This window comes from Equus caballus, chromosome 7 (assembly GCF_041296265.1).
Source record: "Equus caballus isolate H_3958 breed thoroughbred chromosome 7, TB-T2T, whole genome shotgun sequence".
NCBI classification, from domain to species: Eukaryota; Metazoa; Chordata; class Mammalia; order Perissodactyla; family Equidae; genus Equus; species Equus caballus.
The window spans coordinates 7543574-7560992 of record NC_091690.1 but is presented as its reverse complement, the minus strand read 5'-3'; the positions used below and the strand labels follow the sequence as shown (position 1 = coordinate 7560992).

The window sequence follows — 17419 nt, the reverse complement described above, 5'->3', positions numbered from 1 at the left end:
CAGCAGCCAAAAACATGATTAAGATAGAAAAAAGAAAATGTTTGGGAAAAATTCAAATTTAATTGAAAGGTAAAGGAAAAGTTGTAGCACTGGGGTATAGAAGGACTGCTGTGCGTGAGAATAGCCGTCTCTAGAATTAAGTGACATATTTATTTTAAAGGAAATGAATTCTCCTTCCTTTCCTATGATCTTTACAGCTAGTCAGTTGTGCGTTAACATTATTCTAACAATGTTATTTTTTCTAAAGAGTTCAAAATACCTCAGTTTAATTAACCCTCAAAATATTTAACAACTTAACCACTTTTTAAAAATGGAATACTAATGCTTGCCCAATACCTTGAAAAAAGGAACTTTTAAAAATGATGCTAGAATCTCAGTGGTGTCAATACAGCTGTGTCAAGACCTGGCAAGATTTTAGATAAATATACTAAACTTCAACTAAAAATCTATCAAGTAAATCAAGTCCTTGGATAAGATAATCAAGCTGTGTTTACTAATACCAAACAACTGGTTGATTCAGTTAACTTAGTTAAATAACTTTTCAAACCAATTATTTGGTAAGTTGTAGGCAAAGAAAATAGTTGACTGGTTCTAACTTTCCGTGATATTCAATGTTGTGGCATTTCACATACTTGGCCCAAGCTCTGTTAAGTTTATGGACAGGCTAGAAATTTTAAAAATTATTTTGTGGTTTTTTTCCTTATGTGAATGGCTAGATAACAATATATTCAAATTATAAAGGGAATCCAATTAGATCAAATTTAGTCACAGTTTTAATTTAAATATTTGGAAATGCTCAGAAATATACTAAATGAACTGATATTTAGATCCAGCCAGCAGCTGCAGAGCTGTTGTAGTTCCAGATGTATATCCTTTAAAGAAGTACCGCATGCGTCTGGAAAGTACAAAACAATGTAAACATTGGTAACTGTACAATATATCCGTCTCCCTTCATGCATTCTCTCCTGATCAGCAGTTAGGAACATAAGCCACAAATGTTTACCCAATTGAAAAATCACTGGACAGTTATGTTCAAATCAAGGATCTGTTTCCAGTTACAAGTAACAGAATCCAATACAATCAACCTACCCAAATTACTGAGAAAAAAAAGGTTAAAAGTTCACATAACTCTGTACGTGCTAAATTTAAGTTCAAGGTTTCAGTCATAAGCAAAAAGATTTGTATAGTATCTTGAACTGACAAATAAAAATAAATATTCCCAGGTAAGGCAGTTTATATGATATTTGATATTGATATTTGTCACTTCACTGAAAATCTTTGTTATACATGTTACTTTCTTTTTTCTTTTTTTTTTTTAACAGGGAATTTTTTTTTTCAAGATTTTATTTTTTTCCTTTTGCTCTCCAAAGCCCCCCGGTACATAGTTGTATATTCTTAGTTGTGGGTCCTTCTAGTTGTGGCATGTGGGACGCCGCCTCAGCGTGGCCCAATGAGCAGTGCCATGTCCGCACCAAGGATTTGAACCGACGAAACACTGGGCCGCCTGCAGCAGAGTGCGCGAACTTAACCACTCAGCCACGGGGCTGGCCCTATACATGTTACTTTCTTAATAATACCTGAATAATTGCAAGTCATGTTATAAATTAAGATTATCTGACTTTCAAGTAATTACTTATTCATTATTTATTTTACAACAAATATATACTGAGTATCTATTTCTTATCAGGTGTATATGTGCTAGTGAGAATTCATAGATGAATAAAACAGTCCATGTTCTTAAAGTAATAATAGTGTAGAAAGAAAAAACATACATGTAAATAAATAACTGATATATTCTATAACAAAGATAAACAAGATATAATTGAGACTCAAGCAATACCAGTCACCTATCTTGGATATGTGCCAAGATAGACCTAGTTTGTTCTGAACTCTATTCAGATGAATTAGTGTAAAGAATCAGCTTGTGATCCCAAAGCTATACTAGAAATCCTTGTAGATGAAAAAATGTCTTAAAAAGTGGTTGACATCTAAAAATAATTTAGACTCTCTATTCCATCTTGTCCAAACAGATAGAAACAGAGAAGCTAAAATACTATGTGTGCGTGTGTGTGTGTGTGTGTGTTTAAGACATCCTCAATCTTATTACTCAATGGAATTAATAAAAATTTCAGGTACTTTTTTCTATATTCATAAGCATAAAGTAACAGCAGATCTGGTAATAGTTGTACAGCTGATTTGATCAATGTAGACAGAAAAGATAATCAGACAAAAGAAAGTTGACTTTCCTCATTCTTCTCCGTGGTAGACTTTTCATTTAAAGTTATCGTTTTTCTAAAACATTATTTTGGTACTCTGCAGATCAAAATGTGTTTGTATAGTTTGCATAAATAAGATTTGGTAAATAACCTGATTTTCTGGGAATTGATCCAAGTGAAACCTCTAATCTTTTGAAGTTCATCCCTTAGTGATTCTTAGGGAGAACTTAGCTTTTTTGAAGTCCCACTGAAGTATGTAGTGGCTTGCTTTGCTAATCCAAGAGAGACTTCAGGGCTACATTTAACAGAGAACAGATGGCTCCTTTTTTAATGTCCTTTGTGGTCATTATAATAATACATTCAAAAATAGCTAATCATGTCACATTACAGTAGATGGACACATTTGAAGATATTTACCACAGTCACTATATTGTATCAGTGCATCTGGATTTCCATGTCTGTTAGATGACCTGCAGTAATGAACATATCTCATTTCTCATAAGAGGCGATATGTCAGAATTTGTAGGCTATTTTGTAGGTTAATGCATTTTGTTTATTTTAGTCCAGAATGAATATTCAAAGCATAAAAATTATCTCTAGCAAAATATTTTGTAGATTTTTTTTAATAGAATCAGGGAAAAACACAGACCTTTTTACAGAATCAGTTAAGAAAAGTCAGATGTTATTAACAAAACTATGTAGTTTTACACTGTGCCTTCTACACTGAGGTATATGAACAGATCCAGAATTCAATTTAATACATTTCTTGACATTTCCCTCTCCAAGCCTCAATTCATTTACCTCAATGACTTCAGAAGAAGATAACCAGTTTGATTACCCACTCCCCACCCCGAACTGGATCAATCTAGTATTTGTTCGTTATAGAGGCACAGCCAGTGAACGTCATGTTGTTAGGTTGCATTTTAGACTCAATAGAAAAAAAAGAAATCCAATTATTTCATCACAGTGGTATTTATTGTTAGCTTGATCCAATAAAAATGGAATTTCAACTATTCTAGTGCTAGAATGGAATTTAGAGATTATAATCTAACCTCAATACCCTAAGGTTGGAGAAGGTGAGGCCTAGAGAGGTTAAGAGAGAAGACAGCTGGGGCTGGCCCCATGGCCAAGTGGTTAAGTTCATGCGCTCTGCTTCAGCGGCCCAGGGTTTCACCAGTTCAGATCCTGGGTGCGGACCTAGCACCGCTCATCAAGGCATGTTGAGGTGGCTACAGGACCTACAACTAGAATACACCACTATGTACTGGGGGGCTTTGGGGAGAAGAAGAAGCAAAGAAAAAGACTGGCAACAGATGTTAGCTCAGGGCCAATCTTAAAAAAAAAAAATTTAAGAAGACTACAAAATTAACCAGGTTCATAGGTCACATGAAACAGTTTCCTATAAGAATCAATGAAATAATGTCATAGTGTACAAGTAAGAAGTAGGAGTAAAAATTATGAAAGAAAATAGTAGTTTAAGATAAATCCTAACTTTTCTTGTATGCTTCCTATGAGCCAGAGACGGTGACACATGTTTTATCTACATAATCTTATTGAAGCCGCACGGTAATCGAATGAGGAAGCCACTATATTTTCCCCTTAATAGATAAGAAACTGAGACACAGAGACTTTTATAATTTGCCTAAAAACAAATGATTAGAAAATTATGGAAGAAGTACTTAAACCTAGGTGTTCTGACTACAAAGCCTACATTTTTCACCATTATAGTATTTTGTCAAGAGATAGCACATGAGCTATGTGAGAATTTTCTTAGATTTCTCACTTCTCTATCTTAAAAAGATATGAAGCTAAAAGTAGTCAATGAAATTTTGATTAAAGTGAAATTCCAGAGTCAAAATTCCATTTTGATTTTTTTTTTTTATTTCCGAAGGAAAAATCTTATATTCTTTCCAAAGTTTTAGAAACCACCTTTTGGAATCAATTTTAAAATTCCAGATTTGTTTCATGTATAATTTGGAAATCATTTTGCTTTAAGTACCAACTCTTTAAAAGGTATTTCCTTCCTTTTGAACTGTGATATCATTTATCCCTGCTTCCTTCTCCATTTCGACTTGTTTACTGGATTGCCTTCACTATTAATGAGAACAGAAAATGTGGATAATTTATGCCAGCCAAAACCATAATACCTTCCAAACATGTCTAGAGGAATAGCACAATTTTAGGATATAAAACTAGTTCCTAATGTATCTCCCTTTGAAATGAATGTTTTTGTAAAGAGAAGTTATAAGCCTAATAAAATTAAATATTATATGAAAGAAAAAGAAGGGATTAATATCAACACAATTTGTAGAATAAACTCAACAAAGGATAAAATTACCCTTAAGCGTAATTTCCTAATCTCGTTTTAGTTAGTGGAGGCAGTAGTGACAATGTTTAGTTATTGCTAAGTGACTGACCCCATCTCTGAATAATTATTGCTTGTTGGTTTATTGCTGGTATTATTATAAATACCACACTGCTCTCACTAGCTGATCATCAGAAATTGTACGTTATTTAGTCCAGCGCCTTGTGTATCTATCTATATATATACATACATACACATATACATATGTATTTGATATTCAGTAAATATCAAATTGACTTAAGAAGAAGAGATATTAATATTTATTTGAAGTCTACTGCATGCCAGGTCCTACTATACTAAGCACTTCACTTACTTGATGCCATTTGTTCTTAACAACCAGCCTTTGAAGTAAATATTATTACCCCCTTACAACTTGGAAAAAAGCTGAATTGAGATTTGAACGCAGTTCTGTCTGATCCCAGAATCCACTTTTCACTATTGCTGCCTACCCATTCAAATAGTTTTTAGAATAGAGGGTTATTTTAAAAATATTTTGCCTATTACCTTGTTTTATTAAGCCTTTAAGGTAGTTTGCATTTTAATGTCATACGTGTAAAAAAAAAAAGACAAATTTCTTAACCTCCAGCTTCTCATTTTTAAGATGTGAATAATAATTAAAACAGAATCATTATCTAGATTAAATGAGATAATAAATGTTGAGCCCTCAACACAAAGCTTGGTACATAACTTTCAAAAAATGATAACTATTAGTAGAAAGTGTACCCCATCAGCGTGCCTTCTTCTGCCTTCCAATACGTGCAAACATCATCGTCATCATCATCATCATCTTCTTCATCATGATCTTCATCATTATGTACCACTAACTCTTTTCCTTCTTAAAACATCTTTTATGGCCATCTTCCCTTCTAAGGTGGCACGCCCATAAAAGCAATACTGGATGTAACAATGTTGCTCAACCTTTGCCTTTCTCTCCTACATTTGCTTTCCAGTTGCCTTTGAAAAGAGCTAGCATTTTCAACCCATATGCATCACAGCAAGAAGTTCTGTCCCCATGTTCTGCTTCACACTGCTTATTCATTTATTCATGTATTTATTTATACAGGAAACATTTATGGAGAGTCTGCTATACCCTGGGAGTATCATGATGAACATCCTAGCCTTCCAAGCTCTTATAATGGGAGATAGATATAAGCAAGCAAACAATTGTGATACAGAGTGACAAATGCTACCTAATGGGCCAGTACCAGGTGTTATGGAAGCACAGAAGAGGGGCACTGAACAGCTTTGGGAGGTCAGAGAAGAATTCCTGAGAAAATGACATCTGAGCTGAGCCTGGAAAGAATGGCTGTTCTCTTGGTGGGAAGGTCAGGGGAAGAGTTCCAGGCAGAGAGGATATGAGCATATGCAAAAATATGGAGAAGAGAAAAAGCTCTGTGAGTTTGGAGAATTGCTGGTAGTCTAATATCACTATAGAGCGAAGAAAGAATGTGTTGTGAGATGAGACTGGAGAAAGATGCAAAGACCCGATCAGGCAGGGCCTTATATACCATTCTTGGGAGTTAGGACTTGATCCCAAAGGCACTGAGGAGCCATAGATGGTCTTAAGCTGGGAGTGCAGTGTAGAGGATATATCCAAGGGTTTATCATTTCATTAGTTCCGTAAACACTAACCTTTGAGGGGTTGGAGGTAGAGTTCTCAACCAGAGATCCATGGATGGTCTGTGGATGTTTAGAAAATTTGTAAACTCCCTGAAACTGTAGACAAAATTGTTATTTGTTTGTGTACTTGAGGGGATGGGAGGAGAGACAGAATCCATAGCTTTGTGAAATACTCAAAAGGCACTGTTATCCAAAGAAAAGTTTGAAACCACTGGTTTAGGGACAGAAAGCTAAAAGCTGACTTTCAGAGCAGAAATTTCACGTCTGCCACAAAGAGCCCTTCTAAAGTTGAAGAGTTTCTCTTTTAAGAGAAATTTCTCATTCCTTCCCCTGAGTTACCAAACTCTTCCCACTCCACCCTGACCCACTGACGTTTTGTTCCTGGCCACTCTCCCACCTAAATGCTGCTTCCTCGCTCATGGAACTGTTCTTCTGTGCCAACCCATAATAAGTGTCCACCCTAGAGGCTAAGAATAGATGCAGTGTCCTGGTGACTTGAAAATTAGGTAACATCTGAAGGATGAACTCTACAGTGACCACAGAACTCATTCTAATCATTTGAACCAAACAGATTATAAACATATGATCAGGGTTTCCCTGCAGGGTGGAGGAGAAGGTTCTGAGCAAGTGAAGAAAAAATGCCCTATTAAATAGACGGAAAAAAGCAGCTACTGTTCATACTTGCAAAAGACAAAGAAAAATACTTATCCAAATACATTCTTCTGTGTTTGCATACTCAGCCATTCAACATCTCCTCTACCCCATCCCTCACACTCAACAAGCCAGTTCTATCGGACACGCTACAATTCTCTCAAGCAAATTGATTTTATTCCATTCATTTCTCCTTAATTTGTTTTCCTGGATTTGCATATGTGTTCTTCATCTTTTAGTTAGGCTTGTGACCTTGTGGGAGTCAATTCCTTAACCTTTCTGGGCAGTATCTTCATCTGTAAAGTGAAGTAGGTTGAAAGATCTTGTGAGTCCCTGCTATTTGTAATGGTGGCTGAAGTGGAAGGCTATTGTAAACAGATCTCCTGACAGATATATATTCCCAACTTGCCAGTTCCCTCCAAGGATTGCTGGGTACTTTCTCTAAGGTATTTTATCAACTTAATGTAAAAGACCAAAGTACTTAGCATTACTTGGCTACTACAGCCAAATAGAGCAAGGGTCAAAAAATCTTTTTCCATACAGGGCCAGATAGTAAATATTTTAGATTTTGTGGGCCATAAGGTCTGTCACAGCTGTTCAACTCTATTATACTGTGAAAGCAGCCACAGACAATACATAAATGAATATGTATGGCTATGTTCCAATTAAATTTTATTTACCAAAAAAGGTGGGAAGCTGGATCTGACCCATCATGCTATAGTTTACTGACCCTTGAAATAAAAGACTGGCAACCTGAAGACAGCAGCGTTTTATCTCTTCAGTCATTCTGTTTAAAAGTTGTTTCTGGTTGATTTCCTGATAATTGTTTTGTTGTCATTGTCATCATCATTGTGTCAAACAAGTACTGTTTGATTATTTTAGCCACCCACAGCCGCCTCACTATCATGCCCCAAACAAATAACTTAAGCCGGCCTGCCAGCTTGTGGGGAGTCTGAAACACTTAAGGTAAGGCATAGAGATAAATAAATGGCTTCATAAGTAGACAGTTCAGAAGATGAATAGCCTGAAGGAACAGTTGAGCAGTTAGTTCATTGAGACAGGGAAAGAAGAAGAAAAGAGGGAAAGAGAGAAGGGGGGAGAAAAGAAAGATTGATTGAATAGCAAATGAGTTTGTGAGATCTACTGTACAAACTTGCCCAGCTGGGGACTTTATCTTGAATTTGTTTTGCACATTGCAGATGCCTAGCTCTGGAAGCCAAGAAAAAGAAAGGGCAGTCATCCCACGCCAAAATACTCTCATGGATCCCAAGTAACTTACATTACTTCATTTTTGTGGGGAAAAAAATCATTATATATCCCCCTTCCAAAATAAGTTAAGAGAACAGGGAGCCGTTTTACTCAGATGCCCAGAGCAAGATAAATACTTTTTAGAGGTTTTTTTTTTTTTTAATATTAAGAGAACAATACCTGCCTGATAACTTTACTTGCTTTGTGAAACTTGCCATGTCACTGTTCAGCTCATAAAACTTCTTTAATAGTAACACTGACTCAATGAGTCAATATTTCAACATACTTCAATGAAACCAGGGATATTTTTTTTTGCTGCTTTAGGACATGTCTAATTGGACCCCATTCTTGACAGAGCCCTTGCATTCCATTAAAATGAAAGAAAGAGGTAATCCCAGCATTTTTATTAGTTAACATATTTTAAAAAAAGCTCTCTCACATATTGACCATGATTTACAGAAATATTTTATCAAAGTAAGACCCAGGGACCTGGCCTATACTCTGATGTTCATTACTGAGATTTACAAGATTTTCTTCATATATATCCTTTCTTCAAATGTTTATCCCTGAAATTTTAAAGAAAAAGGCATTGGTGAAGTAGCTGTTAGTGCTAAGATAGTGGCGTTTGTTTCTAATTTTTAAATTTGGACTTGTTTTCAAAAGGGCTTCAAACTGGCTTTAAGAGAAATATAGGTAATAACAGGAAGGCTAGGTGATATATCCTCTAAGGAAAAGGAGAGTCTATTTAAAAGAGTCCAAGTGTTCCCTTGATTTTCTGCCAGGTTTTATAGACATAGTTTGCAATCTTGTTGAGTTAGTACTTCCCTTGGTGACCCATAAACAAGACATTAAGTCAATGAAGTAAGAAAGTTGGAAAAGCACTCTTTTGCCCTATTTTCCATACATTAAATAATGTATCCAGCTTCCTATAAATGTAAATCAACCTTACACACTGTCACTTACTTGTGAACATGTCATGATTGCCTCCAGCTGAAAAGTTTGGTCATCATACCTGATTTACTAAATGGACTCCTAACATCCTGAGATCATTCTGGAAGATAAATTTCCAATCAGTAGTCCAATTGGAAAACTTGAAAGTAGAGACAAGCTGTGGAGTTTTCCAGCAGGCTGCATGGACTTTGATCTCCAAGGCCTGGAAGAATGCATGATGCATAGTAGGTGCTCAACAAATATTTGTTAAATGAATGAATATGAGTAAAATGAAGATAATAATTCTAAAGACATAGCTTGATTATTGGCAGAACTTTATTAAAAAAAATACAGACATCGCTTCATTGGTCTAGCAGTCCTGTGCTGGATTAAAACTAGAATCAAGAAGTTTTAACCATATTTAAGCACTGGCATACTACTGAAACTCAGTGGCTTAACTAATACTATGAAATGACTTTAAAATCTTAAATACATCTACCCACACACACACTCACATAGATATGGAAACCTATAAGTGTGTATTAAATGTAAATTTATATTAAATCCCAGTAGGATAGGATCAGAAGCCTATTTCGTAGGTTAGCATCAAATACTGTAATTTTATTGGTAGAAACAGGAAAGAAAACACAAAATGAAAGATCATTCAAGTTCATGATTTGAATCAGTCATGTGGCCATTATTTGCTGCCAATTCAATCTTTAATTTCCGTTTCTCTAGAAAACTGAGTTTTCTATCATATAAAAGACTACGTCAATGGAAATAGCATAATTCATTCACAATCACACACACACACACTTCCATCTACGGGCTGAGGATGTGCCATTTTTACCATGGCCTTCACAAACTCTTGAGGGGAAAATGAGTGTTGAGGGAGAAACAGATGATTTCTATTAAGTCAAGTTCTACATGGGCTGAGTATCAGGCAAAGAGTGAGGCTGAATATGGAAATCAAAGCCAACACATCAGAGCATATTTTTCTTTCAAAATATTTTATGTACTAAAGTTTGCACAACATCTTGGCAATGACAACAAGCCTGTGAAGGAGGTGTTTTGTGTTTCATAGCTAACATAAGGGCAAAAAAATGTAGCAGCAGCCAAATATTACTTTAATCAAGATTGAAAGAATGTGTATGGTAGAGTGCATGGTAAGGCCCATGGGCTAGAAGTTACAAGGTTTAAAAATCGACAAAATTCCAAAACAGAGCTTATCTCTTATTTTTATATCTTTTGGTATTGTGAAGGAATGAAACTAAATTTAGTACAATCCATCTGTTTGATTAGAGAGATAAAGAGACATAGTTGCATTTTCTTGGCATGCAGATCTTTAAAAATTTTAGAGGAGGATGGTTTTCCAGATTTCACTGGAAATTATTTTGATGAAGTTCACCAATTCTGCCAACATTAAGCACTCTGTCTGCCTCTTTTCTTTCTCTTCACTTTTCCCTTTTCTAAATACTTTTTAATCTCTAGAAAATAGAAAACTGCCTAGCACATAGTTGATATTCAGTGAAATTTATCAGAGTCATTAACGGAGGGATGGATGCCTAGGTAACTAGACTGGGCATTAGGAGATCTGGGTTTTAATCTTAAGGCACTGGTAGGTATCATACCACCTGATGGAAATAATTATATCTTGCTTTTTACTGCAATAACTTTGAGTGAGTGTGTATGCGGGGTATGTGATGTGTGTATCTTAGATTCCCAAATAAACTATAAGCCCAAGATCCTAACCTCAAATGCCTACATGGGCCAGGCAAGTAATAGAAATGAAACTGGGTGGATAGAATAAAATAAGGAATCGTGGGGACTGTGGCCAACTGCAGAGCACAAGGGCCAAGTTGTGTTTAAAACATCGTGGGAGCGAAACACATGGCACCTGCAATCCAAGTACACTTACAGCAAAGCTCTTTCACAAAGATAATTGTTTCGAAAACATCTCTTTCATATGCAAAATAATACAAAAATACGTAAATAAGAAAAATGCTAATTGCTAGAATTTATAAAGCACCTACTAAGTGCTTAGAACTGTTCTAAATTTCATCTGGTCTAATTTTATGTCGTTAATATAATTGCCTTCATTTTACAAATGAGGAAATTAAGGCACAATACTTAGTAAATGTATATTGGTTGCGCTACTAATAAACGATTGGATGTTAAATAAAAAACAGCACAGCAAAGAACAAAGTATCAGGGCCCTGAGATGGACCCCTAACTCCAAAAGACAGTCCATCAGAGAATGATGCTCAGCTCATCTTCTGACATCTCCAGGTAGGAAGATGAAGGTAATTACCCAAGTCCGTATGTAGCTCATGGTCTACAGCTGGGTAACTGAGACCTCTGCATTTCTGACAGAGTTGACGCATAGAACAGCTTTCTCCAATCTGCAAGGCCTGGGCTCCCTTGCTTCACAATAAACAGACAAACAAAAAATAGATTATTGCTCCTATGTATTGAAATAACTTTAACAATTATGAGCAGCTATCCTTTGTTAAGTGCTTACTACGTGCCTAATATTTTCAGCATTGTATTATCTCCTTTAATTCTCACAGGGACCCTATGAATTCAGTGCTGTTATTGTTCCTATTTTACAGATAAGGAAATTGAGGCTTATGAAGGTGAATTAACCTCTCCCAGATCACACAGCTAATAAGCGCCAGAAGTGGGATATGAATCACAGCAGGCCTGTCTCCAGAGCTCGTGCTTTTGTCCACTGTATGGCCATGCAAAGTGGGCTAGAAAGAAAAGTGCATCCAATTTTTCTATGTGTGTTTGTCAACCATTTTTCAAAATGCTCTGTTCACACAAAATCTTGCACTGAACTCCAAATTATATCATATAAAAAAGCAGGCTGTTTCTATTCTGGTTGAAGTAGAGAGTGGTTGGCCAACCATTGCCTCCAATATATTCTCTCTCACCTTGATTTCCTCCAATTTCACTTCTGATTGTCTTTACACTTCTCTAATCCTACCTTTCTCCCTGTCCCAGGCTCTGCTTCCCTCTCATTAGTGTCAGTGGACCAAAGACTCATCACTCAGTCCTCCATGTATTTCCTTCTCCACTTGCCTTCCGAGACCACAGATCTCCATCTACTACCATTCTGTTAATGACCTTCATGTGCCTGTCTCCAGGCCCACATTCCTAGTGGCTTGTAGGACATGTGAGGTGAAATCTTGCCTAAGAGCCATGATGGATTTAAAGTTAAGAGAGCTGACTGGACATTGAGTGCAGATATGTTAGAAGATGCATCTACCTCAGAGATGGCTCCAATTATTTTTAATGAACTGATGGGAGGACCACCCCCCTGCCAGTCCCCACACCCCTGCCCTTCTCCCCAACACACTTGCTTCCATGTGCCTGATTGAGTGTGCTCACCTCCGAAGGGAGTGCCCAATCAACATTTTCTGCATGGACAGATGGGTTGGCACAGGTTTAAAGTATGAAAATCTTTCTCCTCAATGCTTCTTGACTCAGGTGAGAGACAATAGACTATAGTGATGAAGAACTGGAGTTCTAGAGTCAGACAGACTTGGCTTCAAATCCTCCTCACTACTTGTCCAGGTTTCTCATCTGCAAAATCAGGACGGTAATACTAGCTCTTGCTCATTGTTTTGTTGGGAGGATTAAACGAGGTAAATCATATAAAGCACTGAGCACGGTGACTGACCTGTAATAAGCTTCAGTGCATGGTCATCTTTAGAATTATTTTATCCCTTTGCTTTTGAGACAGTTGGTGAGCTCTGTAACCCCGGGGATTACTAAGGCATGGGCAGGCTTCCTATATCCCCAGGCATTGGACTGGTGGCATCCGTTTTTTTTTTTTTTTTAGCTCAGCAGATGACTAAATAAAGAGAAGGAGATAAAAGGGAAGAGACTGTCCACAAATGGAGTACCAACTACTACTCATCAAGCATCATGGGGGTTGCTTTATCGTTTTAATGTCTTATAACCTCACACAGTCCAGCGGGGGAATGAGAGTTGGGTTTTATTGCTCCCACATATCCAGTGTTTCTCAAAGAGCATTCCCTGGACCAATGAGCATTAGAATTACCTGAGCATGTACCTGATCTACAGCCTCAGAATTCCTGGAGCAAGAATATCATCAAAGTGTGAGGATCTTTGATTTAGTACTTGTATCATATAATCTAAAGCCTGATTCTAGATTTTCTTATTTTTTACCTGTAAGCGTGTAATTGCTTCCTTTATCAGATGATAAATTCTCTAAGGTGAGGACTATGTTTTCTAATTTTCTTGTAACCCCAACAGTGTACGGCTCAATCTTAAACACATCATTGGGAATTAATGAAAATATTTGACTCGGTTTAGCTTTCTGCCCTGCAGGGTCCTGACTTCTCAATGCCTAAAGATTGATAGAGACTTCGAATTAGAATGGCAACTCCCCAGTGTTATTTAATATACAACGTGAGTTTTTAATCAGTACTTTCTCATTGTCGGTTGGTCTGGTGTTCTTTTACTGATTAGCATACTGAGCTTCCTGACTTGCAGACCAGGGGGCAAAATTAGCAACTCTCTGAAAAGTGAAGTCCCTTCCAAGGTTCAGAGTGTTAGTAAAATAGAAACTCACAGATCTTCCTGCCTTATCACAGAAAGCTAGGTCCCTTCTGTCTAAAATGGTTATTCAACTTTTAAACACATGAATTGAAACATAATTTTCATTGCAGGATCAGCCACGATATGTATTAACTTTAGTGAAAAGGAAAAACTTGTTACTTTATGAAGTGTTTGTTCCCGAGCCATTGAAAGGTTGCCCTAAGTTTTTATGGTAGGTTTCTTTGAGGTTCCATAAACGCCTTCTGGAATGTGGAGGTTCTACCATCGGAGTCATGAGGGAGCTTTTCCAGTGCCCTAATGTCCTTAACCCAGCTGCTTTGGTTGTGATATGCAATTATTTCTTCTACATTTAAAAAGCAATTCTCTGATCTCCAACCCATTAACCATGTTTGATCTTAACAAGACGAAAAATGTTTGGAATCTAAGCTTATGATCTTTGTGCTACATTTTTTTTCTTTTAATTCACAGTAGCTTTTTCACCCCTTTCTCTTCCTTAGGATCAACACTCTGTGGTAGGCCAGAACACAGGCCCCAGTCCAAGTCCCAACTCCTGCTCAAATCCAAACACTGGAAGTGGTTATATGAACTCCCAGCAATCACTGTTGAATCAGCAATTGATGGGAAAGAAACAGACTCTACAGAGGCAGATCATGGAGCAGAAACAGCAACTTCTCCTTCAGCAGCAGATGCTGGCTGATGCGGTAAAATTCCTAATTTCTGTGTACCTATTGGCCTAATAAAGGGAGTCTATCCTTTTCCATTTCTGTAACTACCCTTTTCTCTGTGCCTACCTATGTGACAACAACAAGGGTGTCGTGGGTGTAAGAGAGGCTAATTCTATACATGTAAAGTGCTGCAGAAAAAAACTCCTTGATTTACCAGCTGCTGGACAGTTGGAATGCATGGCACCCCAGCTAACTAGCCCTGCCCAGCCCAGGAATGTCTAGAACCACCAACATGGGTATTTGAATCAGGCAAAAGAAACCAGTGTTGTTCCACAGCCCTGAGGGGCAGACATAGTGGACAGAAACTTTAATCAACTCATATCCAAACTGATTTTAGAGATAAAAGAGTTTTAAACGCAGTTTTAAAAGTCAGCGTGGAGTTTCAAAACTTAAGATTTGGCTTCCAAAATACAGTATCTCAGAATAGGGGATTTTTTAAAGAAATTTGAAAATATATTTCCCACTTTCACTATATTTAAGTGGCCTTAAAGAAAGGCAAGGTTGTTATTTCCCACATATGACCCAAGCGTAACCCTGCTTCAATATTGATCTCATCGTCCCTTCTGTAGTCTCAGACATGCACTCAACAACTGATCCAAACCCTTCCCACCCCTTGAGACTGAGGCGCTACTTCCAAGTTTTATTCTCTCCTTTCAAACTGTTTGGCCAAATGAAAGAAGAAAGGGACAAAGTTTACCATCTTAAGGTTGATAGAGCCAAGGTACACAAAACAGAGAAAAACAAAATAAAAAAATTTTATATTCAAAGAGCTTTATAGTAAGAGTCAGAAGTCCAGGGTGTAATAAGTACTGTAAATCATTCGGTAAGTATTTACCAATTTGCAATGGGAATACAGCATCAACAAGACAGACTCTGTCTTTGTCCATAAGGAGCTAAGAGTCCCCAGGGACATCAAATAAACGGGCAATTGTAATGCATGTGATTAAATGCTGTGATGTGGGAACTACTGAAAATGGTTTCAGGGAGGAAATTACATCTACTGAATATCTGAAGGTGAAGTAGGAGTTGGGAGGAAGAGCAGGGAGATGTTCCAGCCAGAAGACCAGCATATTCAAAGACTCAGAGACAATAATGTCTACTACATATTACATTTGCTGAGGCAGAGAATGTGCACAAGGATAGGGAAGTGATAGGCAAGGAGGCCAGAGATGAGAGGCCAGAGGAAAGAGCTTGATAAATCTGAATTTACATCATGTAAAAAGCAATGGAGAGGACTTTTAGGATTTTAAACCAGGAAATATTGGATTCAGATTTGCATTATAATAAAAGTATAAACATAGTAAGGGAAAATGTAATGGAGGGAAAGATAAAATCCAGCCTGGAAAGATTGAGGATAGTCTCCCAGAAAAGGTAAAATTTGACTTTGACTTTAAAGGGCTGAAGGCTTCTGATGGATAGAGGTGAGGTCCATCATTCCAGGGGGAGGGTGGGCCAGAGACTAAAAGGTACAGCCTAGGTGTGTATTTGTTGGTTAGTTTGAGATCATATTATGAAATATTTTATGCTGAATGAAAAGTATAAATAACGATATAATAGTCATTTATGTTTTTTAAATAATGACGAATGGAATGAGTTTGGAGCCCAGAGCATGTGAGAAGAAATGGTGAGGAATAAATTTATTTGACCTTGAATAAAGAATAGTGAGAAATAAATTTACGAGTGCCCTTGAGTACTGCCCTAAAGTGTAAGGTGTAGGGGAACCACCGGCTGTATCACCAGGTGACACAACTAGTCTCTTCTATAAATGATAATTTTGAAAACTCCAGTCCTCCCACCCAATCACTCTCTTTTTTTTATTTCATAAACTAAATAGCTTAGAAACAAGGGCAGTAGAAGAAAAAAATGTACAATCTAAGATTTACTTACTAAGTACACTCTTATTATTCCCATCAATACTACTAATTTGTTGAATTATAACATGCAGAGGTTGAATTTCTGGATTTTCAGCTCTGATGAAAATGCAAGGAAACATTCCGTGAGGATCCTGTCCTGGCACTGGCCTAACTCCCACTGAGCCCCAGTTGAGTCACCACTGGGACAGGTGCTAAGGGCAGTGGCATAAACTGTGAGAGATGAATGAGAATGAGGCTGCTGTTTTTGTGATTTTTATAAACCATTCACATTTCTCTTTGTTTGGACACCATTGAGGGTGCCTGTGCTTTTTAGCATATCCAGGAAGAAACAGTCTTTGATACCACTTTACATTAGCATATGCTTTGTAGTCATTTGCAGTCAGTTGGCAAGGCCAGATAGGCGACTAAATTGAGACATTTTCTCATGAAAGTGTTATCCTTCTCCCACCAATGAAGCACAAAGAGGGATGACTAGTACTTATTACAATGAGCATCATAATTACCAACATATTTTGTGCACCTACTGTGTGCCAGGCACCGTGCTGAGCTTTTACAGAATGTAAAGGATTAATCCTCACAATAGGAGTATGAGGGAGGTCCTAGAATTATCCACATTTCACATTTTGCAGATGGTGAAACTGAAGCAGGACAGAGATGTGCAATAGAAAATTATTTCTATATTAGGTTTTCGGGTCAAAGATATTGGGTTATCAGGAGACATTCATTTTGATAAGCTGAATTTCATGTTGCTCAAAAGTAATCTCAGGGGTGGCTTGTAAATTTACACTTGCGTAGAATGGGAGTATTATCCTCTTGTAAATGAAGCAGTCCCTATTCAGTGGTGGAGTCTGGTCTTTGCCACTCTTCAGCACAAAGTGACTACATGGCAGTTCTATGATAGTCCATATGCAAGGCCGGTAAATCTAACTCATTTGTGAACATGTAGTTTAAGAAACCCAAGTTTCCAAAGATGTGTATGTTAGCCCTTTGAACAACCTAACTGAACCTTCAGGGGGATGAAAAGTCAATAATTAGATTGAATATACATAAAAATAAGTCCAGATTTGAAATCTAGTCTTTAACGGAGAGCCAAGGGCCTAATTATCACACACACGCGTGCGCGGGCGCGCATGAACCCTATTTTCTTCAATATAAACAGTAGAAACACCTAATTACATAAGAAAGAGCTTTTGAAAAAGC

The 17419-nt window shown here is 37.2% G+C and overlaps 1 protein-coding gene and 1 long non-coding RNA gene across 6 annotated transcripts in view; one reads left to right on the top strand and one right to left on the bottom strand.

The window, feature by feature from the left end:
• Window positions 1–17419, bottom strand: part of LOC111774446 (uncharacterized) — a 127961-nt gene that overhangs the window by 62473 nt on the left and 48069 nt on the right. The window lies entirely within an intron of this gene.
• The window catches only part of MAML2 (mastermind like transcriptional coactivator 2), a 334486-nt gene that overhangs the window by 306696 nt on the left and 10371 nt on the right, over window positions 1–17419 (top strand). For both annotated transcript variants that reach the window (XM_001497899.7, XM_070272658.1), the window contains exon 3: window positions 14118–14321. In XM_001497899.7, coding sequence (XP_001497949.4) covers window positions 14118–14321 — 204 coding nt within the window. The remainder of the gene's footprint in view (window positions 1–14117; window positions 14322–17419) is intronic.